The sequence below is a fragment of the Myxine glutinosa genome, chromosome 2, assembly GCF_964187855.1.
Source record: "Myxine glutinosa chromosome 2, kmMyxGlut1.1, whole genome shotgun sequence".
NCBI classification, from domain to species: Eukaryota; Metazoa; Chordata; class Myxini; order Myxiniformes; family Myxinidae; genus Myxine; species Myxine glutinosa.
In genome coordinates this window covers 261,630,207-261,656,393 of record NC_136262.1, presented here as the reverse complement: position 1 = coordinate 261,656,393, position 26,187 = coordinate 261,630,207, and the positions used below count along the sequence as shown (strand labels likewise).

General features: G+C 44.2%; 1 protein-coding gene and 1 long non-coding RNA gene across 3 annotated transcripts in view; one reads left to right on the top strand and one right to left on the bottom strand.

Annotated features, from left to right (window-relative positions):
* LOC144890746 (uncharacterized) overlaps positions 1-26,187 on the top strand; it is a 388,459-nt gene that overhangs the window by 253,888 nt on the left and 108,384 nt on the right. The window lies entirely within an intron of this gene.
* LOC137420592 (myosin-IIIb) overlaps positions 1-26,187 on the bottom strand; it is a 103,666-nt gene that overhangs the window by 23,683 nt on the left and 53,796 nt on the right. Inside the window, exons 13-20 of one of the 2 annotated variants that reach the window (XM_078772499.1) lie at positions 25,259-25,345; positions 22,450-22,515; positions 22,042-22,161; positions 14,888-14,999; positions 9,288-9,331; positions 9,153-9,206; positions 1,048-1,167; positions 667-752 (exon numbers count right to left, since the gene is read on the bottom strand). In XM_078772499.1, the coding sequence (XP_078628625.1) occupies positions 667-752; positions 1,048-1,167; positions 9,153-9,206; positions 9,288-9,331; positions 14,888-14,999; positions 22,042-22,161; positions 22,450-22,515; positions 25,259-25,345 (689 nt within the window). The remainder of the gene's footprint in view (positions 1-666; positions 753-1,047; positions 1,168-9,152; positions 9,207-9,287; positions 9,332-14,887; positions 15,000-22,041; positions 22,162-22,449; positions 22,516-25,258; positions 25,346-26,187) is intronic. The other variant, XM_078772500.1, reaches the window with a different exon arrangement.

Here is a 26,187-nt window from a genome sequence, read left to right as displayed (position 1 = left end):
TACATAGCAGGATATCTCAAAAAGTTGTGGACGGATTTGGACTAAACTTGGTGGACCGGTTGTGTGTCTCACAAGGACAAATCGATTCGATTTTGGTGAAAATCTGAAAATGGATTCAGATATGAGAATTATTTAATTTTAAGTGATTCTTCACCATTGGGAGACAGGGCCAAACACGATACATAGCAGGATATCTCAAAAAGTTGTGGACGGATTTGGACGAAACCTGGTGGACTGGTTGGGTGTCTGACAAGGACAAATCGATTCGATTTTGGTGAACATCTGAATATGGATTCAGATATGAGAATTATTTAATTTTTAAGTGATTCTTCACCATTGGGAGACAGGGCTAAAAACAATACATAGCAGGATATCTCAAAACGTTATGGACGGATTTGGACGAAACTTTGTGGACCGGTTGGGTGTCTGACAAGGACAAATCGATTCGATTTTGGTGAAGATCTGAATATGGATTCAGATATGAGAATTATTTAATTTTAAGTGATTCTTCACCATTGAGTGATATGGCCAACCAGGCGGAGGTATGTTCTCTACTCAGTTCCGTTCTTGTTTATTTCTGAAATCATGAAAAGGTATTCATAAATGAGTCATTCTCAGTGATCCTGCGAAAGTAAAACAAAAAGGAGATTCCTCGTCCACACTCACTGGTCAATGAATTCTGCAAACGATGGCCTCCAGGAGAAGCCTCCTCGGCGGATCCTGGTCGTTTCCAGGAGACCGTTGTTGCGTAACTGAGGAAAGGTGCAGAAAAAGGTGAATCACCAAATTGTGTAAAGATTCCAAGAAGCAAGTTCTGAGAAATGAACGAACTCCCATTAATATGATAATAACGGCAGAACCACCACCGTCAAAACTGTTTTCACCGTGGAATAAAGACCTGATCTTATCGGCAATCTTCCAGGTGCAGTACACCTGTTGCTGATGAGAGCTATGGTCCGTGGGTTCTGGCCAGAGACATTGCCACTATTTGCCACCATTGCACCCAGCCATCCCAATTGCTTTCGTTGTCAAAAGCCACAATCGTACCTGTTCAAGGACAAGGTCCGATTGAAAGTTGTCTGGAACCTTCTCCTCGTTCGGCTTCAAGCAGCGAATAAAATGGGGACGAGATGCGGCCATCTTCTCTATGAGCACAATAAGCGATTGCTGGAAACACACAAACAGGTGTTGTTTGTGACCCAGGTAACGACTTCACTAAAACAAGTGTGAATGAATGAATGAATGAATGAATAAATGATCGTTTTAAGGCCATTTTCCCCGCTAGAGCTGGGGTTAGCCTTGCGGGCCCCATGACAATCATGGTTCCCTTTTTGAGGCAATGTTTTTATGGCCGGATGCCCTTCCTGACGCCAACCCTTGGTCATGCTCTTACGATGCGCAGGGATACGGTGTACCTATTCTAAATCGGGGTACACACCGGGATCATTCATCCCAGCAAGCTGGTACTCAATTTGCCGACCTCGGAAGGATGACAGGCTGAGTCAACCCCCCTGGTGTTAATTCAGCGATCGACCGGGATTCGAACCCAGGATCCTAGGATCCCAAGGCGGCACCCTAACCGCTAAGCCAGCACCAGGCTGTTGAGGCCTCACTAAAACAAGTGTCAACCAATATCTTAGATATAAAAACGATACCTCCTCATCCAATGTCCACCCATACGTCACCAGCCCCTCCTGCCTCCTCCGTAACTCTCCTATTCTCCCCCGATTCACAGTTTCTGCCCCAACCCTCTGGTATATAAATATATTATAGATGGTTCCGAACACAGACAGTGCAGCATGATTCAAGCAAGAAGAATAAAATCTGTCTGAATCCCTCCAGGATGCATTCTCAAGTACAGTATTATTATAACAGTGCATATCATTGTGCACAATGATAATGACAAAATGAACCTTTCTGAAACAGAGAGCCATTTCTGAAGTAATGATCGTTCCTGGGTGAACTGACAGGTCATTAGAGGAGATTTAAGACAACTAGGAACACCGCTCCCTATGGAAGCAGGTAGAGGGACATGGAAGAGGGTGGATGCGGTCATGTGTAGGTGCATACCATGTGGACATGGCGGTGTGTTAATATTCTTCTTCTTCTTCTTCGATAACAAACAACACAACAACAGGCATTTTAAGACCATTTTCCCTGCTAGAGCGGGGGTTAGCCTTGCGGTCCCCATGACAATCTTCTCCATTTTGCCCTATTTTCTGCATCTCTCCTTGTTAACCCCCTTGCCCGCATTTCTTCTTCGACCATCTTTGGCCAATTCTTTCTCGGTCTTCCCCGTCCTCTACTTCCTTCTACATTCATTTCCATCACTCTTCTCAACCAGTCACTTTCATCCTTCCTCAACACGTGACCAAACCATCTCAACCTGTTCCTCTTCACAGCATCAATCACAGGCTCTATTCCCATCATCTTTCGCAATTCATCATTTGTCTTCCTCTCTCTCAACGATACTCCGCACATCCATCGAACCATTCACATTTCCACCCTTTCCAGCCTTCGTTGCTGCTCTACGTTCATTACCCATGTCTCGCTCCCATAAATCATAACACTTCTCACACATGCAGCATACACCTTTCCCTTCAGCTTCAACGACACTCCCCTCCTCATCACCACGCCACTCAGTTCCCGAAACTTCTTCCATGCAAATCTCACTCGAGCAACCGTTGCCGAGTCTGATCCACCTTCTCCATTCAGCATGTCGCCGAGGTAGCAAAATGTTTTCACACCTTCCAGCTTCACGCCGTCTCCAAGATCCAACTCAACATTTCCTCCATCTGCAGCTCCCTCTGTGCACACCTTACACTTGAATGTAGCTGCCACACTGGTTAATGACCCTCTCAAACCACTACAATTTTGATGAACCCACTCAGCGCACATTGTACATTGAATGGAATTCACTCCGACACCCTTCCTGCACACAGCACAGGGCCACTTCTTCGATAACGGCCATAATTATTCCCACGTTCTTGTTGGGTTGGCCACGGGAAGCTTGTCCCAAGTCTTTCATGAACCGGCTGGCCAGGCCGGACGTTCGACTATGGCTAGGGCAGGAATATGGTCATAGTGGCAGAGACAGCTCGCCTACTATTTGTGAAGGAAATCATGGTATCTTTAACGTCCACCAACCAATGCCACAGACGCGATGCCCAGTTTAACATCCATCCGAGGGATGTCACACCCAATGATGCATTACCTTGCCTGTGAAACATGGATGACAGTTTATACCTGGGTTGAGATTCAAACCAGGTTAGACAGCTTAGATGAGAGTGTGTATTCCTCGGCGCCATTCTGCCAGCACCCCATGCTAATATTATTATTAGTAGTATTATTATTATTATTATTATTATTATTATTATTATTATTACTATGCCATTATCATCGGATGGAATTGACCGAATAATTTGTGGTTAAAATTTTTGACGAATATATCAAATTGGGATTACTGAAGTCAGGAATGGAGGAAGATGTATGAACAATCTACGGTATGCTGACGATATTACTCTGTTGGCAGAAAGTAAGGAGGATTTGATGAAACTGATGCAAACAGTGAAGAAAGAAAGTGAAAAATCTGATCTTGATTTAAACCTAAAAAAAGGCGAAAATCTTGTCACCTGAGAAGATCGACGTGTTCAGATTGGGAGATGATCATGTGGAAATACTCGCAGTATAAAGTTTTATCTTCCTGGGTTCTCAAATTGAAGTGACAAATGCACAGCAGAAATTAATCAACGGTTAGTATTGGGGAGAACATCAATGTCGGGATTGTCAAAGATATGGAAAGACAAAGATGTGTCAATACAAATCAAGAGGAGTCTGGTTAATGCTCCAATATTCCGAGTTTCCAGCTCCAGTATTTCTCATTAATGCTCCAGTATTCCTAGTTTCTACCTCCACCATGTCTCATTAATGCTCCAGTATTCCTAGTTTCTACCTCCACTATGTCTCATTAATGCTCCAGTATTCCTAGTTTCTAGCTCCAGTATTTCTCATTAATGCTCCAGTATTCCTAGTTTCTACCTCCACTATGTCTCATTAATGCTCCAGTATTCCGAGTTTCTAGCTCCAGTAATTCTCATTAATGCTCCAATATTCCGAGTTTCCAGCTCCAGTATTTCTCATTAATGCTCCAGTATTCCTAGTTTCTACCTCCAGTAATTCTCATTAATGCTCCAATATTCCGAGTTTCCAGCTCCAGTATTTCTCATTAATGCTCCAGTATTCCTAGTTTCTACCTCCACCATGTCTCATTAATGCTCCAGTATTCCTAGTTTCTACCTCCACTATGTCTCATTAATGCTCCAGTATTCCTAGTTTCTAGCTCCAGTATTTCTCATTAATGCGCCAGTATACCTAGTTTCTACCTCCAGTATTTCTGAATGCTCCAGTATTCCTAGTTTCTACCTCCAGTAATTCTCATTAATGCTCCAGTATTCCTAGTTTCTAGCTCCAGTATTTCTCATTAATGCGCCAGTATACCTAGTTTCTACCTCCAGTATTTCTGAATGCTCCAGTATTCCTAGTTTCTACCTCCAGTAATTCTCATTAATGCTCCAGTATTCCTAGTTTCTAGCTCCAGTATTTCTCATTTATGCTCCAGTATTCCTAGTTTCTACCTCCAGTATTTCTGAATGCTCCAGTATTCCTAGTTTCTACCTCCAGTAATTCTCATTAATGCTCCAGTATTCCTAGTTTCTACCTCCACCATGTCTCATTAATGCTCCAGTATTCCTAGTTTCTACCTCCACTATGTCTCATTAATGCTCCAGTATTCCTAGTTTCTAGCTCCAGTATTTCTCATTAATGCTCCAGTATTCCTAGTTTCTACCTCCACTATGTCTCATTAATGCTCCAGTATTCCGAGTTTCTAGCTCCAGTAATTCTCATTAATGCTCCAATATTCCGAGTTTCCAGCTCCAGTATTTCTCATTAATGCTCCAGTATTCCTAGTTTCTACCTCCAGTAATTCTCATTAATGCTCCAATATTCCGAGTTTCCAGCTCCAGTATTTCTCATTAATGCTCCAGTATTCCTAGTTTCTACCTCCACCATGTCTCATTAATGCTCCAGTATTCCTAGTTTCTACCTCCACTATGTCTCATTAATGCTCCAGTATTCCTAGTTTCTAGCTCCAGTATTTCTCATTAATGCGCCAGTATACCTAGTTTCTACCTCCACTATGTCTCATTAATGCTCCAGTATTCCGAGTTTCTAGCTCCAGTATTTCTCATTAATGCTCCAGTATTCCTAGTTTCTAGCTCCAGTATTTCTCATTAATGCTCCAGTATTCCGAGTTTCTAGCTCCAGTATTTCTCATTAATGCTCCAGTATTCCGAGTTTCTAGCTCCAGTATTTCTCATCAATGCTCCAGTATTCCGAGTTTCTAGCTCCAGTATTTCTCATTAATGCTCCAGTATTCCTAGTTTATACCTCCACCATGTCTCATTAATGCTCCAGTATTCCTAGTTTCTACCTCCACGATGTCTCAATAATGCTCCAGTATTCCTAGTTTCTAGCTCCAGTATTTCTCAATGCTCCAGTATGCCTAGTTTCTACCTCCAGTAATTCTCATTAATGCTCCAGTATTCCTAGTTTCTACCTCCACTATGTCTCATTAATGCTCCAGTATTCCTAGTTTCTAGCTCCAGTATTTCTGAATGCTCCAGTATTCCTTGTTTCTACCTCCAGTAATTCTCATTAATGCTCCAGTATTCCTAGTTTCTACCTCCACCATGTCTCATTAATGCTCCAGTATTCCGAGTTTCTAGCTCCAGTATTTCTCAATGCTTCCGTATTCCTAGTTTCTACCTCCAGTAATTCTCATTAATGCTCCAGTTTCCTAGTTTTTACCTCCACTATGTCTCATTAATGCTCCAGTATTCTGAGTTTCTAGCTCCAGTATTTCTCAATGCTCCCGTATTCCTAGTTTCTACCTCCAGTAATTCTCATTAATGCTCCAGTATTCCTAGTTTCTACCTCCACTATGTCTCATTAATGCTCCAGTATTCCTAGTTTCAAGCTCCAGTATTTCTGAATGCTCCAGTTTTGCTTGTTTCTACCTCCACCATGTCTCATTAATGCTTCAGTATTCCTAGTTTCTAGCTCCAGTATTTCTGAATGCTCCAGTATTCCTAGTTTCTACCTCCACCATGTCTCATTAATGCTCCAGTATTCCTAGTTTCTAGCTCCAGTATTTCTGAATGCTCCAGTATTCCTAGTTTCTACCTCCAGTAATTCTCATTAATGCTTCAGTATTCCTAGTTTCTACCTCCACCATGTCTCATTAATGCTCCAGTATTCCTAGTTTCTAGCTCCAGTATTTCTCAATGCTCCAGTATTCCATGTTTCTACCTCCACTATGTCTCATTAATGCTCCAGTGTTCCTAGTTTCTACCTCCACTATGTCTCATTAATGCTCCAGTATTCCTAGTTTCTAGCTCCAGAATTTCTCAATGCTCCAGTATTCCTCGTTTCTACCTCCAGTAATTCTCATTAATGCACCAGCATACCTAGTTTCTACCTCCAGTATTTCTCAATGCTCCAGTATTCCTAGTTTCTACCTCCAGTAATTCTCATTAATGCTCCAGTATTCCTAGTTTCTACCTCCACTATGTCTCATTAATGCTCCAGTATTCCTAGTTTCTAGCTCCAGTATTTCTCAATGCTCCAGTATTCCTAGTTTCTACCTCCAGTAATTCTCATTAATGCTCCAGTATTCCTAGTTTCTACCTCTAGTAATTCTCATTAATGCTCCAGTATTCCTAGATTCTACCTCCACCATGTCTCATTAATGCTCCAGTATTCCGAGTTTCTAGCTCCAGAAATTCTCATTACTGCTGCAGTATTCCTTGTTTCTACCTCCACTATGTCTCATTAATGCTTCAGTATTCCTAGTTTCTACCTCCACTATGTCTCATTAATGCTCCAGTATTCCTCGTTTCTTGCTCCAGTATTTCTCATTAATGCTCCAGTATCTCCAGTTGTATGGATGTGAGTCGTGGACAGTGAAAAGGAAAGAAAGGAAGAAAATTGATAGTTTTAAAATGTGGTGTTGGAGACAAATGTTAAAAATTCCATGGACTGTAAGAAGAACAAGCAAATTTCGACCACCATGTACATGAGAAACACAGATGCCAAACCAGAAACTATCATACTTCACTTGGACACATTATGAGTGCAGAAAATGAAAAGTCTCGTGAAGTCGACCATGCTGGTTTGGGTTGCAGGAAGAGGAAGAGGCATACCTTGTATAATGTATATGTCTGATGGATGGGATAAAGGCTCCAATAAAGTTGTCTCTGCCCGGGCTTCGGAAAGCAGTGCAAGCAATTTGGACAAATCTGATCATAAATGTCACCAGAAGTCGGTTACTGGTAATAAGAATTATTGTTATAATAATTATTACTTCCAGTAGGTGTGCAGACCGGCAACTCTTATCCTATACACCACCCATGTGTAAGTACATCCAATTTTCCCAAATTTCCCTCAAGCGAGTATTAAACAATGCCAGCAACCATAAGGAATGGGGTTATCCATCGAATTAAAGTCGCCATTGGGCCGTGAATGTGTCGGGGAAAATATCACACATCACACTTAAAACCATGGCCAGGAGAAATCACATATGAGGCCTCAAGATATAATGGAACTTTTCCATTGCACAGAACGGTATGGTACAGCACTGTACAGTACAGTACGGTTCGGTACGGCACTTTACAGTACGGTACGGTACGGTACGGTAATCCCTGTGTCGTTTTTCCATCGCACAACAGAACTGTGAAAATAGGCGGAGTTATCGGAAGTGCCAAAAAAAAAATCGCGACCGCTGTGGTGACTTAATTTATCATGATATCGTTGGATTTGGTCTTCTGAACAAACACTGATGAGGGCTTGCACCTCATCAGCAGACCAAACAACTCTCCAGGTTTTCCATGTATTTTTTCTGATTCTTATCACTTATGCTTTAGCTATGTTTTATCCGGAATTGTGGTATTACAAAATGGCGGTTGGGTCTGAACATAGCGTGACTGTTCTGTGACGATTACAATTGACTAATCAATGGTCTGCAGTATTGCGAGCTCCACCCATAGGCCCGGGTTCGGCTCGCTTGGTGCCTATCCATAGCAGAAACCAAATTAACACGGGTACTTAGGTACGGTACGGTTCGCTTGGCAATGGAAAAACGAAAAAACGGATTTTGGTTACAGTACGGTACGGTACGGTACGGTACGGTACGGTCCCTCAGTGGAAAAGCACCATAAGTTATCAACTGATGTGTAATATGAGGCCCCAAGATATAAGAGCCATATACAATCCACATATTAATCATTGATGGCTAGACAAAAATCGGACAGGTATTTTGATACATCATTCATGTGTAAAGATCCAAGCACTGTTATTAGCTAGAGAACACTGTGGCCTAGCTCAAGGCCTAGCAGGTCGAGACAGCTTGGATCCGTTAGTCTATGGTGGACACGATACGCATATAACGCCTCAACAATGTTGGGTTTCCTCCAAATTTCTTTCAGTTTAATGTTAAACAACAGTATCAACTGTTTAAATATGTAATCAATGTTGGACAGAATTGACTGAATAGTTTGTGGTTATAATAATTTTACTTCCTGTGGGTGTGCCCCAGAAAACACCACAATAAGCTATTTATACACCTTAACAAGGAGTTTGTCCAAGGCTGAAAATGCCCTTGGGAAGGGGGCAATTGAATCATGTGACCATCATGTGACCCTAGTCCCCCTGTCAAGTTTGGTTGAGACTGGATAAGTAATGACCGAATGTTCCGCCGCCAGACAGACACTTCCAGAAACACCAACTTGCGTATTTTAGTACAACGACAGAGCTTCTACAGATCCTTTTTATCTTACTCTGTACTCCGTTTCATTCAAAACAATTCTCATCCAGATAGGCCACAAACCGAGACATCGCAACTCTAGAAATTACAAGTCGGGAGACTGCTCATGAGGAAACGACGGGCCTAGAAACATTAGCGGCGAAACTACTGGGCCACTATCCTCCAGAAGCTCAACCCGAAGACTAATCCACAATTTCATGTCGGTTTTGATTCGTTCACACAACATTTCTCCTCGAGCAAGTGTCTGTGAGGAAAATAAATGGAGACTTACCCTGAACTGAGCTCCAACTGTTTTCTTGGAGGAGACCACAGGGCTTTCACCGCCCTGTGAACAGACCTTTCAGGTTACCAACCGTCCTTGCAAAGGTAATCCATAATAATGAAGGATAAACTGAAGAAAACGAACCTTTAGTTGGGGAAGGTGCAGAGTGCCGGTCCGGGATATTTTTCCTGAAAATTAATAATGAGAATCAACAGGACAGTATGACAGGTTCTTACAAAATGTGGTTGCACATAAGTGAGCACAAGGCTGAACATGTAAGAAAATGTCCTCAATTACAGACTAGCGTACATGTGGAATGGAAGCCAATGACGGATCGTTGATCATATGAGTTCAATTTGGACAATGGGTACTTAGTATGGCGAGCTCGATAAATACATCCAGCCTTGAGGGTTGTCCTAGTGTACAGAGTCGAGGCTCGTGAAAGAGCTAACATTTATCAAACAAACAAATCAAACAAACAAGCAAACAAAATATATAAAAAGGGGAGCGGTCGACAAGATGGGGAGAGAAGGGGAGGAAGCACACAAACACAACATTTGAGAGCAGGGACATCGGGAGATGTTTTTGGAGGGAGAGGGCCTGGGGGGAGGCAGGATAGGTATAAAACGCAAGGACACCAAGGACTTCCAGGAAAGAGGTCAAAAGTCACCTCAAAAAAGTGGATTTGGGGTGAAATTAGCGGGGGTAGAAAAGATCAAGGTTTTGGATTGGGGAAGATAAGAGATGGTGGTGAACAGCCGTTTTAAAGACCTGGAGGGAGGAGTGGGATTGAAGAGAGTGAGGGAGTTTGTTCCAGAGGCGGGAGAAAAGAGGAATGAAGGAGTGAAGGTGAGCAGAGAGTCTTGATTTTGGCAGTTTAACCATAAGAGGGTTGCAGGCAGATCTTGTGCGACCTGCAGGAATATTTGGGGAACAGAGCCCAGAGAAAGTTGGGGGAGCAAGGCCGGAGAGGAGTCGGTAGAAGACGGAAAGACCACCAACCTGCCTGCGGTGATTAAGTGAAAGGCCCTCGGAGATAGCGTCATCGCGGGAGATTCCAATGATTCTGAACGCTTTGGTTTCAACAGCGTGAAGACGAGCTAGGTGTGAGGCAGGAGCACCAGCCCAGAGGGGAGAGCAGTACTCCATTGAGCTGTGGATGAAAGCCTTGTATGTGGTGAGGAGCTGAGGTGTGCCAAGGAAGGACTTCGCACGACGGTGGATGCCCAGTCGGCGACTGGCTTTGGAGGCCAGCTTGGAAATGTGGTTTTCCCAGGAAAGATCATGGCAGATAGTGAGACCCAAAAGCTTGAGTGACAGAACTTCTTGGAGAGGATTATTCAGAAAGTAGATGGGAGGGTTGTCCAGTCGGTCTTTTCGGAGAGACATCGTAAGAGTGTGAGATTTGTCAGGATTGAAAGACATGTTCCACTTGTTTGCCCAGTCTGTGATTTTGTCCAGGTCTGCAGAGAGTGAGGAGGCTGCAGACTGCTGATCTGAGGGATGAGGAATGGAGCGGCAGAGAGTGGAGTCATCAGCAAAGAGATAGAGAGGATTTTCAAGAGAGTCAGAGAGATCATTGATGAAGACCAGAAAAAGCACAGGGCCCAGAACACTGCCTTGGGGAACTCCAGCCTGAATAGGAAGAGGAGATGAGAGAAACCCATTCAGGGCCACATGTTGACTACGACTAGAGAGGAGGTCCACCAGCCATACGTGGAGATTTCCATGGATCCCAAAGGAGGAGAGTTTGGTGAGCAGAGCGGGGTGCCAGACCGTATCGAAGGCACGTGATATGTCGAGGGAGACAGCTCTAATTTCCTGTTTGGCATTGAGGACCTCCATCCATCGTTGAGACAGCAGAAGCAGCATGTCCAGAGTAGAGTGACCTGGTCTGAAACCAAATTGATGATCAGAGATCAAGCCATTGGAGAAGAGGAAAGATTTCATTTTTTTTTTTTTTTTTTTTTTGTATACAAGATCGAGGCTCGTGAGAGAGCGAACATTAATCACACAGAAAGACAAACAGACACACAAAACAAATAACATCGGGAGCGGTAGACAAGATGGGGAGAGAGGGGGAAGGACACAAACACAACATTTGAGAGCAGGGACCGAGAGACATGGAGACATCGAGAGAACTGTGGGAGGGAGAGGGCTTTGGGGGGGAGGCATGGGAAGGGGGGGGGGGGTGGGAGAGGTATAAAACATATGGACACTGCCAAGACTTCCAGGAAAGAAGTTGGAATTTCAAACAAGGTGGATCTGGGGTGAATTAGTGGGGGTAGAAAAGATCAAGGTTTTGGATGGGGGAAGATAAGAGATGGTGGTGAACAGCTGTTTTGAAGACCTGGAGGGAGGAGTGTGATTGAAGTGAGTGTGGGAGTTTGTTCCAGAGGCGGGAGAAAAGAGGAATGAAAGAGTGAAGGTGAGCAGAGAGCCGAGATTTCGGCAGTTTAACCATCAGAGGGTGGCTGGCAGATCTTGTGCGACCTGTAGGAATATTTGGGGGACAGAGCACAGAGAGAGCTGGGGGAGCAAGGCCGGAGAGGAGTCGGTAGAAGACAGAAAGACCACCTACCTGCCTGCGGTGAGTGAGTGAAAGGCCCTCAGAGATAGCTTCATCGCGGGAGATTCCAATGATTCTGAAAGCTTTGGATTCAACAGCGTGAAGCCGAGCCAGGTGTGAGGCAGGAGCACCAGCCCATAGGGGAGAACAGTATTCCATTGAGCTGCGGATGAAAGCCTTGTATGTGGTGAGGAGCTCAGGTGTGCCTAGGATTTGGTGTGCTCAGGTGTGCCCTACCTATTTTCATATCCGAAGCAATGATGGATTCCATGACTTTGCTGATAATTAGGAGAAGGCTGATTGGTCTGTAGTTGCTAGGATCTGTTTTTGCACCTTTTTTGTGCAAAGCGGTGATGTTGGCTGATTTCCAAGCAGATGGCAGTTGACCTTGAGCAAAAGAGAGGGTGAAGAGAACAGAGAGAGGGAGTGAAAGAGTGGAAGAACAGGATTTTAGGACCCGTGGGCTGATGCCGTCAGGTCCAGTTGCAGAATTAGAGTCGAGGGTTGACAGAAACTTTTCCACCTTGTCAGGAGGAAAGGACACGGAGTCCAGGAGCAGCTAGGTACGACTGGGTATGGTGGGTACAGAGAGGGATAGGTTTGGGACACAAGATTTAGAGGCAAACACAGAGTTGAGGCATTCAGCTTTTTCACGTGCGGAGTCAGCTGTGTAGCCGTTTGAGGTAAGGGAGGGGATGGGGGGGGGAACAAACACCAGAAACAGATTTGACCAGACACCACCAGGATTTGGAAGAGGGAGACAGATAAGAGAGTTCGGTCTTGAGAATGGAGAGATATTGTTTCCTGGCTCTCCTGAGGGTGGACACATACTTGTTTCGGGCTTTGTGAAAGGAAATGAGATTTCCTTCCGTTGGATTTGCTTTCCAGGAGAGGAAGGCAAGTTGTTTCTGGGCAACAGCCTCACCACAAGATTCCGTGTACCATGGATGGGAGGAAGGGTATGACAACTGAAGACGAGATGGGATAAATCTGTGCATGAGAGAGAGCAATTTACTTTGGAAGAATTCCCAGGATGAGTTGATGTCAGAGGTGGTAGAGATGGGAGACCAGTCCAGATGATTGATGGCTGCTTGAAGACCGTGCCAGTTGGCCTGAGTGAAATGCCAGACTCGTCGACGCTGAGCAGGCTCCCTGAGAATGGTCAGAGAGATATCCACTTTAACAAGGACATGATCAGATCTGACGATTGGAGCAGAAGAAGAGCAGCAGACATTTTCAGGGAAGTTAATCATAACCAAGTCCAGAAGAGAAGATGCTCCGTTGACTGAGATCCGGGTCGGGAAATTGACAGATTGTGTCAGTCCCAGTGAGTCGCAGAAGTCCTTTGCTGAGGAGCAATGGCTGGTGAGAGGGGTACCCACACCCAGCCAACTGGCATGGTGACAATTGAAATCACCACATATGAGGAAGAGAGAGTTGGGATGAGTAGATAGAAGTTGGTCCATATTATCAGACAGCGAGATGTAGATGGAGTCATCACTGTTTGGTGGACGGTACAACACACATATGAACAAGAGGTGGGAGCGAAGGGGAAGCCGTAGCCAGAGGTATTCCTGGGGGTGAGGTGGAGAGAGTGCAGTGCAGGGCGAGTGAGGAAGAGAGTTTTTGATAAAGATAGCAACCCCACCTCCAGGACGAGGCTCAGGTCTATCATACCGGAGGAGGGAGTAACCCGGGAGAGATACTAAGGAATCAGAGACATCATGAAGGAGGAAAGTTTCTGTTAAGCAGATCACGTCTGGTTTGACAGAAGCAACCTGTATGGAGAGATCAGTTAAGTTTGAACGAAGGCCCCGGATGTTTGAGGTCCATACCGTTAATGAAGAGGAAGGGGGAGCATCGGAAACAGAACAGGGGGGAGGAGGGGTAGGGTAAGATGTGGAAGAGGTGGAAGAGGTAGGGAGAGCATGCAGCAGAGTGCATGTATCAGACAATGAAGGCATTAGTTTGAATCCCATGTCCAACATTGACATGTCTACCTTCTTCTAACAGGGAGGCCTGAAAATCTCTATACCCTCCCCAATAAAGTTTTCGGTCTTAAACTCTTAATATACAGGTTTTATTGTGCAGTATTTACAATAATTAATCAGTTACTGTATCTGTGTGCCCTCCATCATTCTCCTTGCAAAGTGAATTTGTTGCTAAGTGCCCTTTGACATCTTGTGTAGTATTTGTGGAGTCACATGTGCATAGGCGTAGTTTCACTTCTCTATTTAGGGGGGGGGGGGGGCAAGGGCTTAATATTAATAATGGGTAGCTCTGGCTTCCAAAATTATCGTTTGTTAGTGTAGTTACAGTGTATGTGAAATCACAAATACAGTTTATGTTCATTGTTGTTGCTCACGTTTAAATACGGGATGTTTTGTCTAATTGGAAAAAAATTCAGGTGCCCCACCTTCCCCACCCCCTCCACGCCCCCCCCCCCCACGCCCCCCCCCCCAAACTCCGCCGGTGCACCTGTGTGTGTGAAAGAGGCCACGACTGCAGCGTGTAATTCTTCATTCGTCCTATACCAGTTTGTCTACACGTTCTCATTGATGAAGCCACACAAAAAAGTTAGCTGGAGTCATTAGATCTGGACTATGTGGTGGCCATGAAAGAAGAGCTTTGGTGGAGCAGGTTTATCAAAGTGTTCCGCAAAAGCCCTCTGGACTTGAGTTGAGGAATTGTTTGGCCTACGTGTTCCCTTTCATACACCCAACCAAACCGCTCTTCGACACTGTAACAATTTGTGACCGCCATCTACCTGCCCGCGTCAGTGAGTCAATGGTGCACGCAAACCACAGCGATCTCCAACGACCTTGTCCTTCATGACGTAATTTATCGACAAACCTTTCAAATGACCCTTGCATTGTGTAGTTTTGTTTCACATAAAGTAGTTTCATCTCGAGTGTAGCAATTGATAAATTTGTCTCGAAAAGCCCCATGATGTACGATAAATGGCTGGTTATAATACTTCGGGTGTAGGCACAATGGCGACACCGTTAGGCCAATTGACATCGTCCTCCTCCTCTTTCCCAATTAAGGGCCAACACGTTCCGTTAAACCAGCAATTCCTGCCGGGATCGCAGGTACAGTACTTGAACAATACAGCAAGACGTGTGCTGACGAATGAAAACATCATTATGCTGAAAAAGAAGGAAAATGTTTGGACCTCCAAAGACTTGGCAGAGCAAATGAACTTCACTCCCCGTTAGGATCTTGCCGATATCTGCATGTAGAGAATCCCGGTTTTTCTCCAGACACCCTCGAGCAGAATACATCACCTGCAGGAGTACATTGCACCACCGTGTCCCTTAGAAGGAAGAACAATTTACGATCACACACATCACCCAATATACTCGATGAAAGGCCACACTTATAATCCAACATTCTTACGTACGAAGATAAAAACACCAAAATAAATGGATGTTGCTGTCCCTTCCATGTTTATGGCACGAACCATGTGGTAAGAACCAAGGATGGACCTTAGTGAGTATTTGATGTCTATTGAGTGAAAAACAACCTGTGATCGGTAATGGATCCAGGAGGATAGGTGCCTTTGCAGCCAATCATGAAGTGTTTTAGTATTAGCATGAGCTGGTTCGGGAATCGAACCCAGGATAGACAGCTCAAAGTTAAATGGAGAATGATGGAGGGCATATAGACATACAGAATGATCGAGGGCATATAGACATACAGATATGATGGAGGGCATACAGACATACAGATATGATGGAGGGCATACAGACATACAGAATGATGGAGGGCATACAGACATACAGAATGATGGAGGGCATACAGACATACAGATATGATGGAGGGCATACAGACATACAGATATGATGGAGGGCATACAGACATACAGATATGATGGAGGGCATACAGACATACAGATATGATGGAGGGCATACAGACATACAGATATGATGGAGGGCATACAGACATACAGATATGATGGAGGGCATACAGACATACAGATATGATGGAGGGCATACAGACATAAAGAATGATGGAGGGCATACAGACATACAGATATGATGGAGGGCATACAGACATACAGATATGATGGAGGGCATACAGACATACAGATATGATGGAGGGCATACAGACATACAGATATGATGGAGGGCATACAGACAAAGAATGATGGAGGGCATTTGTGTTCGCTTTTACACGAGCCAATATATAGTACAGAGGTGTATACGAGCTTTCCGTATACAAAAAAAGTGCGATACCTCTACAACTTCCTGTTGGGGTAATCAAACATGGGGACCTTGAATCCTAAGGCTGCAGGCAATACGACCCCTGACGGTCGATCTGGCAGACCATTAAAAACTAGAACGGCACTCGGCAGAGTGCAAACCTCCGCCACGCTTAACAATTTACGTTTTGTAGCCCACTGATAAGCCGGATCTGCACCTGGACATGAACCAAAATCGAATCTGCTTGTTCTTGTCACCTAACCGACTCATCAACCAAGTTTTGTCATAATCGGTCAATAACGCTTTTATGTATCGTGTTATACAGTGCCCTCCTTAAGTATTAGAACAGTGAAATCAAATTTGTTATTATTTCTAAATACTCAACAAATTTGGATTTGAGATCAAAAGATGAATATGAAGCAAGAGTACAGAAGGTGCGATTTTATTTATTGGTAATTATATATATATATACAGTGCATTCAGAAAGTATTCAGACCCCTTCACTTTTTTCACATTTTGTTATGTTGCAGCCTGATGCTGAAATCGTTTAAATTCATTTTTTCCCTCATCAATCTGCACCCAATACCCCATAATGACAAAGAGAAAACAGGATTTTAGAAAGTTTTGAAATTTTATTAAAAAGAAAAAACTGAAATATCACATTGACATAAGTATTCAGACCCTTTGCTATGACACTTGAAATTTAGCTCAGGTGCCTCCCATTTCTCTTGATCATCTTTGAGATGTTTCTACACCTTGATTGGAGACCACCTGTGGTAAATTCAATTGATTGGACATGATTTGGAAAGGCACACACCTGTCTATATAAGGTCTCACAGCTCACAATGCATATCAGAGCAAAAACCAAGCCATGAGGTCGAAGGAACTGCCTGCAGAGCTCAGAGACAGGATTGTGTCGAGGCACAGATTTGGGGAAGCCTACAAAAAAATCTCTGCTGCATTGAAGGTTCCGAAGAGTGCAGTGGCCTCCATAATTCTTAAATGGAAGAAGTTTGGAACAACCAGGACTCTCCCTAGAGCTGGCCGCCTGGCCAAACTGAGCAATCGGGGGAGAAGGGCCTTGGTAAGAGAGGTGACCAAGAACCCGATGGTCACTCTGGCTGAGATCCAGAGATCCTGTGTGGAGATGGGAGAAACTTCCAGAAGGACAACCATCACTGCAACACTCCACCGATCTGGGCTTTATGGCAGAGTGGCCAGACGGAAGCCTCCCCTCAGTGAAAGACGCATGAAAGCCCGCTTGGAGTTTGCAAAAAAGCATCTAAAGGACTCTCGGACTGTGAGAAACAAGATTCTGTGTGCTTTCAAGATTCTGTTGGCATGCGGGCTGTGTACTTTGAATTAATTTACTTTGAATTAAGTTACTTAATTTACTTTAAGTTAATCTGTTCCAATACTTGTACTTACATAAAATAGGGGGAACTGAACATAAAAAGTGCTATTGTTCTACAATGGTAAAACATACTTTATATGCATGGAAATACCATAAAATAAAAGCTGACGTTCTGTACTCTTGTCTCGTATTCTTCTTTGATCTCAAATCCAATTTTCTTATTTAGTATTTACTAGCCGAAACCCGTGGAACATCCACGGAAGGGAGGATGTGATGTATGGATAGAGTGTACCATTATGGATGGCATAGGGGATTTGCTTGTCCGAGTAAGAGTTAGGAAGAAAGATGAGAATGAAGAGTGCGTATATGAACAACGATCGCCGACACCGGCACAAATGCATGCTCTGGATTGTCCACTCAGTGGACGGCTTGCTTTCGCCTTCGCCTGTCCAATCAGCGGACGGCTTGCTTCGCCTTCGCCCAGCAGACGCCAATACGATGGCGTCATAAGATGGCATTGTATCGGCAGTTAATCGGATGCTTTTGGGCCCCAACGTCGGCTAATTCAGATTTTTCGAGTATGGCTGTACGTGATAAACAAAGAGCGTGGTTCGGAGATCGTAAATCCATTAGTGCCTTGGGCATCGGGTCACTGGGTGCGGCGTAAAAGGGATAACAAAGTCGAGTCCTTACGCTATTATTATATAGATATTAGTATTTAGAAATAATAACAAATTTGACTTCACTCTCCCAATACTTATGGAGGGATTGTATATCGTTTTAAGCCCCATCTCTAAATTGATAAGAATCACTTTAAAAACTAGATGGTATTCATAGAATACTTACATGGTATCCAACCCTTCTGTTTTTGAAGGATTGTTTTGATCCAATATGGCTGCCAGACACAAATCATAAATTTATATTCTCTAATATAATTGTTGTGTAGCTCACACTCAAGAAATTTCAAACTGATCAGACTAAGCGTTTTCCCTGTCGAATTATGATGTCATAATGAAGGATCTGATGACATCATCATCAACATATCTTATTCACCACTGGGAAGTACTTGACAATGAGCCATGTTTCAATTTTTTCATGGAGCAGTTTCGGAGATATAGAGGTGCGAAGTTTTTCCAAGATGGCGCCCATACCACGTGACCTATGACGTCATAATTATCACTAAAATTCTACAGACAGAGGCGCTCCTATGGTGAAACTTTTGTGTCAATCAGACCAACAATTGCAGAGAAAAAAAAAACTCATACTGATGGGATTAAGCATTGTACTTGTACTTGTCGAAATATGATGTCATATTGAAGGCACTAATGACATCACCATTAACATATCTTATTCCCCATGGGGAGAACTTGGCAATGAGCCTTGTTTCAATCTTTTCCAATGAGCAGTTGCGAAGATATGGAGGTGTAACCTTTTTTCCAAGATGCCGTCCATACCATGTCACCTATGACGTCATAATTATGAATAAAAATATATATAGGCAGAGCCACTCCTATGGTAACATCTCGTGTCAATCGGACCAACGGTTGCCAAGAAAATGAATTTTTAAAATGCAGACACGTACGCACACATGCCACACATACAGACGCACCCGAATGCCTAACCCTGCTTTTTGCTTCACGAGCGCAGGGTAATTAAAGCATCCAGATCTTCACCACATTCAAATCGATTAGTCCTTGTCACACACCCAACCTGCCCACTAAGTTTCGTCCAAATCCGTTCATTACTTTTGAGATATCCTGCTCACAGACAGACAGCCAGACAAACAAAGGGGTGAAAACATAACCTCCATGCACCTTCAGTGGTGGCGGTAATCACCTATTGTCAAGATGGAACAGTCATGACTTTTACATCACATTAAACATCCAAATTGTACCAAAGGGGTACACGGAGCCATTGGGATGACGAGCAAGCACCGGGAGAGTGTTTTGTATTCAAAGGAACAAGATAATTACATGGCTTTGAGAGTTTAAATGTTTGACCTGTTCATGTTCCCATCTGAACCCCAGGCTCCTGATGCAGGGAACCCAGGTTAAAATCCTGCACACCTTGTGCGTCTATCGATTGTAAACTAATGTTCTTGTAATTAATGTAAAAGTACATTGACGTTTATTAATGTCTTTGTCTTGAATGTGAGATATGCACCAGCTCCTCCATGAACCTTAGTTCAAAATGTAAAAAATATAATTAAAAGAAGAAAATAATCTTCGCACTACTTTGGTGCACCATGTTTCAATTTTCAACATGGTGCAAAGTATTCCCTATTACCATGTCACACACCACAGTGATGAATATTCATATCTTGTTATCTACATCTACTACAGACTTGGCATTTAATATGGAATTTTTTTTTTTTGTTGACTTGGGTTTACTTTCTGAACTCGGTATATCAATCTGGTGAGTTTCTTTTACGCTTCGGTGATTTCTTTGTTAAAAGAAACATGTCACTGATTGTCTGTCGCAGCAAGAAGTCAATAACAGGATTATATCACAGGTGGCGTGACAAAATGTACGGACAGGTACATTTGACGATTGGCTTCACAATCGGGTATATAAGGGTTGTTGCGTTCTGTATTAGTGGAAAACAACTGCTGCACGTCTACAAAAGTTATTGCCGCTTCCCCTGGAGATGGTCCGTCAACTCGACAATGCTGTTTGTCATTTAGTGGTGGCTTTACGAAATTCCGGCATGAAACAGCATGCTATTGCTCGGCAGTATGGCATCACTCAAGGTCAGGTGTCAAAGATCCTGAAACGAAATGCTCAGAGGGGTGTCCCTACTCCAATACCGAGGCCAGGACGTCCCCGCAGAACCACAAGGAGGGATGATCGCCAGCTGCACCGGTTAGTCCGCAATGGCCGTACCAAGTCAGCTAATCAGCTTAGGGCTGAGTGGCAGCAACTGACAAATGTGCCTGTATCCAGAAGGCTAGTCAACCAACGACTGGTTCAAGCAGGCTATCGTGCCAGGCGTCCCCTGAGAAAGCCACGTCTGACCAAACAACACTGCCAGCGCCGATTGCAGTGGGCCAGAGAGCACTGCAAATGGCAGCCAGGACACTGGAATCACGTGATCTTCAGTAACAAGTCTGGATTTCTGGTCTATCATCAAGATGGCCGCGTCCGAGTGCGCAGACAAGTGCATGAAGTCTACAACGAAGATTGTATAGTGCCAAGAGTCCAAGCTGGAGGTGGTGGGGTGACCGTTTGGGCTGCTTTTCATGCAGGGGGCAAAACTGACCTGGTTGTTCTGAATGGAAACCTGAACCAGTTCAAGCACAGGGCCATTCTGGAAGAAATATTGCTTTCATTTGTTCGTGCAGCCTTTCGAGGAAACTTTGTCTTCCAAGATGACAATGCACGGCCTCATCGTGCTCGCATGATCCAACACTTTCTTGCTGACCGTGGTGTAGAGCATATGGAGTGGCCTGCCATGTCCCTGGATGTGAATCCGATAGAGAACTTGTGGGCAGAATTAACGCGTCAAATCGACAACTTGGACCAGCAGCAGGCTATTGTAACTGTATGGCAAACGGTTCCTGTCCAAACGTTGGCAAATCTCGTGAACAGCATGCCTCAACGTGTACGTGCTCTCCTGAATGCTCGTGGGGGTTACACAAAGTACTGAACTTTAATTTTACTGTCCGTAATCCCAGTCGTAATTGAACTTTTGTATTTGTTAAAAAAATTTTTGGCTAATGTGCAAAATAAAAAGATACTTCTGGAAAACGCACAGACGTTTAACACAGTTCTGTCCGTGAATTGAGTTCGATATCAGTTTACATCACTTTCAAGGATCAATTTATTTGTTTCGAAATGTCAAATGTGGTTTTTGTTTCTTTTACAGGTCACATTAACAAAATCTAGAATAATTTCAACATAATTCAAATGAACTTTTGGTTCTAAGTTATCTTGAAAAGTAAGTTCACCCCCACAAAAAAATATTCCATATTAAATGCCAAGTCTGTATATATTTAAGAGAGATGTCTGTCTGTGTGTGGCGCTATTTTTCTCAGAGATGGCTAAACGGATCTTCGTCAAACTTTCAGAGGTTCATCAGTGAGTACTTGGGAGTGTTTAGGCAAAAAAAAAAAAAAAAAAAAAAACATTCGTTTTTTTGTAGTTAAAAAAAAATAATCACTCGATATTGCGGAAGCCTTTTTAATTAATGACAGTTATATACAAGGACACATTCGCATAAATAAATACAAAAGAATCACCAAACATTTGAATACAAATAAATCAAACAATTCCGGAAGTGTACGAAGTTGGTAGTACAGCTTCTTCTTCCTGTTCAGCATCACACTTAACACAGAAACGGGATGAACGCCACATTTACCAGCATATATTTAACAAAAAGGTGATGAACCCCCCTTCCTCTCCTGCCTCCCCCCCTTCCTCTCCTGCCTCCACCCCTCCCCCCCATCCCCCGCTTCCCCCTTCCCCCAATCCTCCACTCACCCCCCTCCCCTTTCCCCCCCTCCCCCTCCCCCCTCCTCCCCACTTCCCGTCTCCCCTCCCCCCTTCCTCGCCCCCTAACACATTTAGATCCCTTCAACCTTTAGACCTTTTACACCCTTTCGACACCTAGAACCTTTAGACCTTTCCACCACTCAAGTCTCTTTGGACCACTTACACCTTTCAAACAGATGAGACAGTTTGGACCCTTGACCATTTGGGAGATGGGTGCTCTACTAGTGTACTACAACACAGCAAAACAATATGTGGAATGAACAAAGCATGGATACGTACCTTTCCTGCATAGTGTTTAACTGCAAATTTAGGGTCACCCTTCACTCCCTGCACAACCTCGTAGTTTGTGTTGTTTGAGAAGTTTTGATTCAGCTTCTCCACAAATGTCACGTCTGATCCCTGAAAATTAAAAACAAGCAGAATCACCACTCTTTGGAACAATCACGCCAAGTGGCAGAAAACATTTTGCTTGGATTTTTTCCCGACAATTTTCATTAGAGGGCGACTTTGGGTTCCTGCGTCACCTACAGACATGTTTTGCTTCAAGCCTTCGCTAATGCAAATAAAATTACTCCCAAGGTAAAATATGAATCTTCAACCTCTAAAAAGCCGTTTATGGAATTGTTGAGTTTATGAAATTGTTGAAACGTGCTTGTGTAACAGGTAAAGATGCGTCTGCATTCATACCCTTGGAAAACGACTTTCTTCATCCATCAAAGCCATTAAACCAATCGGTTTCCCCAGAAAGAGATCCTGAGTTCAAGTAGACATAACAAAGAGAATGAGTACCTCGTCAATACGATGTTCGTGCACTAACATGACACTTTTGATTTGTTATTGGTCGTCTCAATTCTGCCTACAACTAGGATTTACAAATATTATAACCTATCAGGGGCTACCCGGTGCTGCGCAGGGAGGGGGGCGGGGGGGGGGAGGGGGGTGGAAGCTTGGTGAGCTCTTCCTGGTGGTGGTTTTAGGATGTAATGGACATTGAAAAGCTATGGGGTTATTGGCCTCATGATGGATACATTTTACCTGTGGGGTGGCAGCAGCACTGCCTAACCCCACATCCCAATATACACTTTATACTGGACTCAAAACGGACGTCAAGGCCAACATGAGGTAGCTTAAAACCTTGCCGAGACTCGGAACCATCTACACCCAAAATTTGGGCCTCGAGATGCTACGGTTCGGTCATGAAAGGATAACGTACATATGCACAAACGCACAAACACTTGGAAATATGTATATAGATGAGTACACTCACCATCTTGTCTCATTATAACCCTCCCCCTATATAATCAATATATAACAGACTGTGAATGTCTAACTGAAAAGTAAATAAGACGCCTTGTAAATAAGTGGATTTGTTGATTACGCACAAGAAACGCTCTATTGCTATATTTTATTTTATTTTTTTAATACTGAATCGAGGCTCGTGAAAGAGCTGACAACCACGAGGGAAAGACAGCACAGGGGGAAACATTCATTAAAACACATTCAACAAAAAGACATCCAGGAACACAGTACAGGGGCACCACGAGGGAAAGACAGCACAGGGGGACCGTGAGGGAAAGACAGCACAGGGGGATCGCGAGGGAAAGACAGCACAGGGGGAAACATTCATTAAAACACATTCAACAAAAAGACATCCAGGAACACAGTACAGGGGCACCATGAGGGAAAGACAGTACAGGGGCACCGCAAGGGAAAGACAGTACAGGGGGACCATGAGGGAAAGACAGCACAGGGGGAAACATTCATTAAAACACATTCAACAAAAAGACATCCAGGAACACAGTACAGGGGCACCACGAGGGAAAGACAGTACAGGGGCACCGCGAGGGAAAGACAGTACAGGGGCACCGCGAGGGAAAGACAGTACAGGGGGACCACGAGGGAAAGACAGCACAGGGGGACCACGAGGGAAAGACAGCACAGGGGGACCGTGAGGGAAAGACAGTACAGGGGGATCGCGAGGGAAAGACAGCACAGGGGGAAACATTCATTAAAACACATTCAACAAAAAGACATCCAGGAACACAGTACAGGGGCACCACGAGGGAAAGACAGTACAGGGGCACCGCGAGGGAAAGACAGTACAGGGGGACCGTGAGGGAAAGACAGCACAGGGGGAAACATTCATTAAAACACATTCAACAAAAAGACATCCAGGAACACAGTACAGGGGGACCACGAGGGAAAGACAGTACAGGGGGACCATGAGGGAAAGACAGGGGGACCGTGAGGGAAAGACAGGGGGACCGTGAGGGAAAGACAGGGGGACCGTGAGGGAAAGACAGGGGGACCGTGAGGGAAAGACAGGGGGACCGTGAGGGAAAGACAGTACAGGGGGAAACATTCATTAAAACACATTCAACAAAAAGACATCCAGGAACACAGTACAGGGGGACCGTGAGGGAAAGACAGGGGGACCGTGAGGGAAAGACAGGGGGACCGTGAGGGAAAGACAGGGGGACCGTGAGGGAAAGACAGGGGGACCGTGAGGGAAAGACAGGGGGACCGTGAGGGAAAGACAGTACAGGGGGAAACATTCATTAAAACACATTCAACAAAAAGACATCCAGGAACACAGTACAGGGGAACCACGAGGGAAAGACAGTACAGGGGGACCGTGAGGGAAAGACAGTATAGGGGGACCACGAGGGAAAGACAGTACAGGGGGACCGCGAGGGAAAGACAGTACAGGGGGAAACATTCATTAAAACACATTCAACAAAAAGACATCCAGGAACACAGCACAGGGGGACCACGAGGGAAAGACAGTACAGGGGGACCGCGAGGGAAAGACAGTACAGGGGGACCACGAGGGAAAGACAGTACAGGGGGACCGCAAGGGAAAGACAGCACAGGGGGAAACATTCATTAAAACACATTCAACAAAAAGACATCCAGGAACACAGCACAGGGGGACCACGAGGGAAAGACAGTACAGGGGGACCGCGAGGGAAAGACAGTACAGGGGGATCGTGAGGGAAAGACAGTACAGGGGGACCGCGAGGGAAAGACAGTACAGGGGGATCGTGAGGGAAAGACAGTACAGGGGGACCGCGAGGGAAAGACAGTACAGGGGGAAACATTCATTAAAACACATTCAACAAAAAGACATCCAGGAACACAGTACAGGGGGACCACGAGGGAAAGACAGTACAGGGGGACCGCGAGGGAAAGACAGTACAGGGGGATCGTGAGGGAAAGACAGTACAGGGGGGCCACGAGGGAAAGACAGCACAGAGGGAAACATTCATTAAAACACATTCAACAAAAAGACATCCAGGAACACAGCACAGGGGGACCACGAGGGAAAGACAGTACCCATCCATATACCCATCCATATACCCATCCATATACCCGCCCCATATATACCCGCCCTACGCCCTATGTCCAATAATGAACTTCTTTGCTTGAACGTCACTAATTATTTCAATAACAATGGCCATTGTTCAACATGAGAAGGGAAAGTTGTTGCCTCTACCAGTAATGGCTTGTTATCTTCGTACAAAAATAAGTCGCACTCAATGCCCTCTTGCTGGTAGGCCTCCTGCTCCAACTGGAACACGTGCTGCAAAGGAAACAAGTACATGATCAGATTTCGTGAAAGGATTTATCAAAGTGTGCTGGACTCATATTCTGCCCCTCACAAATGACACAATGTTTACATTTTCACCTGCACTCAATGGAAGGCGAAACGCAGTGATGCAACTTGGGTGCGGCCTGTACAATCCGAGTACAGTGGGGTGTAAGCTACTAACGTGGTTACAAGTTCAAAATCCCACAGGTTCGATTGTTATGTTCATTGATGTTATGTTAAGCACTTCAAGGAATGTATTTGCAGCTGCACTACAATTGTGCAAATTTAAAGGAAAAAGACTATTTGAACAAACAAGAAAATTACCAAGAGGGAGAATTGCTTTGCAATCAATTTCTCCTTCTGGTCCCAATGAATGTTCTTGTTCCAAGCATTCAGCAATTGTGAGCCACATACAGTTGGACAAATTGTTTTAGGTATGCAGAGCTACAGAATAAGTTGTAGTTTCTGTAACTTATCATAATTAGCAACGGTACCCGCCCTACGCCCTGTGGGCTTCAATTGGGAGGCCCAAATGAAAAGGCAAAATATCAGAAATTGAAGGCTTTTTTTATTTTAAACGATTTATATAAACATCCGTTGAATCATATCACATGCAAATCATCAAAATCTAAACAGTATTTGTAGAATTTCAATAAAAACCACATCACTGTTCATATCGGTAAATATTATTCAATCGTGTTTGGAAAAACTGGAAAATTTGGAAAACAATATAGTGTAGCGGTTACCGGACAAAATTCTCTTGTACCGGCCGGTGACGTAATCAGCGGGCGGTCACTCGGATTGCATACCACGCCCCGTTGAGAGGCGTGGCT